General features: G+C 44.5%; 1 protein-coding gene across 1 annotated transcript in view; it reads right to left on the minus strand.

Moving 5' to 3' along the window:
• LOC101859915 (cell wall protein DAN4-like) overlaps positions 1 to 1,627 on the minus strand; it is an 8,605-nt gene extending 6,978 nt beyond the window's left edge. The window contains exon 1 of the mRNA XM_005093441.2: positions 764 to 1,627. Within this exon, the coding sequence (XP_005093498.2) occupies positions 764 to 971 (208 nt within the window). The 5' untranslated portion in view covers positions 972 to 1,627. The remainder of the gene's footprint in view (positions 1 to 763) is intronic.
• Positions 1,628 to 1,633: the final 6 nt, after the last annotated feature.

The raw sequence follows: 1,633 nt of genomic DNA on the forward strand, positions 1-1,633 counted from the left end.
GTGTGTGTGTGTGTGTGTGTGTGTGAGTGTGTGTGCGTGTGTGTTGGGTGGGGGTGGTTGTGTATGCGTATTTAAATGATTGACTTGAAAAGGCACACACAACGAAACCAAAACGAAACGTGGAAAGAGAAAAGGCAAACGTTGTGGCAACGAGTCAGTCCACAAAAACAACAACAACAACAACAACAACAACACCGATGACGACAACGACGACAACACTGACAACAACAACAACCTCCACCCTACTACCTTCAGTACTATCATCACAACCAGCACCACCATTGACAAAAACAACAATAACGACAACCCCTAAACATGTCGGTGGTGACTTGATCCCCCCAAAAAAAGAAAAATCAAAAGAGAAAAATCATACCCACCATCACCATAGCTACCACATTCCCTTCCATCAATAAAACCACCACCATCACTACCAACGCCATCACCAACACCATCACCACTACCACCACCACCACCACCACCAACAACAACAACAACAACAGCAAAAACAACAACAACAAAAACAACAACAACATCCCTCGGTGGCATCTCTTTATGGAGGATTCAGGGAGGCTGGACTGCCTCACCATCTAACCCACGAGAAGCGGTGACCCTGGCAAAGAGCACGCTTTTCTCAATTCGAAAGGATAGGCTCCCCCCCCCCCAGACACACACAACAGCAGCAGCAGCAGCAGCAACAACAACAACCACAACAACATCTCCAGCATCAATAGCATCAACAGGAACCACAAACAACAAAACCAACCTATACACGTTGGCGGTGGGAGATTCCAGTTGGTTCCATCACAGTAGATTTCTTCTGCTCCTACCAGCCTGAGTCCAGACCCACAGAAGAACTTGACCAGGCCACCCCGTAACTTCTTGACCATCGTCAGCTGGGGCACAAACGGGAGTGCTGGACAGCCTCTGCCTGCCGGACACACACACACGTAGCAACGGTTAGGGAATAGCATGGACAAAAAACAAGTGTTTGTAACGATTATTAATTATTATCAAGTGCAGTTTTTTTGCGGCCACATGGACACAATTCAGATCATTTAGAAAGGGAGCTTACGACCCTGCCAGTCAAAGCCATCCTGGGCTGAAAAGGATACAACATCCATGCAGAAAAACAGAGATACTCTTTCAAATTTTCCCCACTCGAGAATTGAACTTTGGTCTCCTGCATGCACCAGCAAAGCGCATAGCCACTACACCACAGGCGCAGGTTAGCAAGGGCAAGGGGTGGCATGAATAAACAATTAATGTAAAATCAGTCAGACAAACAAATTTAACAACAATAAGGTACATAAATGAAGCAACGGTTATTGAGTAGCAAGGAAAATGAATTGTGGCAACAGTTCAGGGTAGCATGAATAAACAATTAATGTAACAATAGATTTTTAAAAAGCAAGGACCTACACGACATGTAACAACAGCCAGGGAGTAGTGAGAAAAATGAAGAAAAAAACAAACCCAACTATGTGGTAACAGTCAGAAAACAGAAAGGACAAACAAATACAGCTAAATCGAAAATAAACAGGTGCACCAACGGTCACACACAAAAATATACCAATAGTTAGACAAACAAATGTCAACAAGCATACTGAATACACAACTTCCAACTGCCCCCCCC

The sequence above is a fragment of the Aplysia californica genome, unplaced genomic scaffold, assembly GCF_000002075.1.
Source record: "Aplysia californica isolate F4 #8 unplaced genomic scaffold, AplCal3.0 scaffold00063, whole genome shotgun sequence".
NCBI classification, from domain to species: Eukaryota; Metazoa; Mollusca; class Gastropoda; order Aplysiida; family Aplysiidae; genus Aplysia; species Aplysia californica.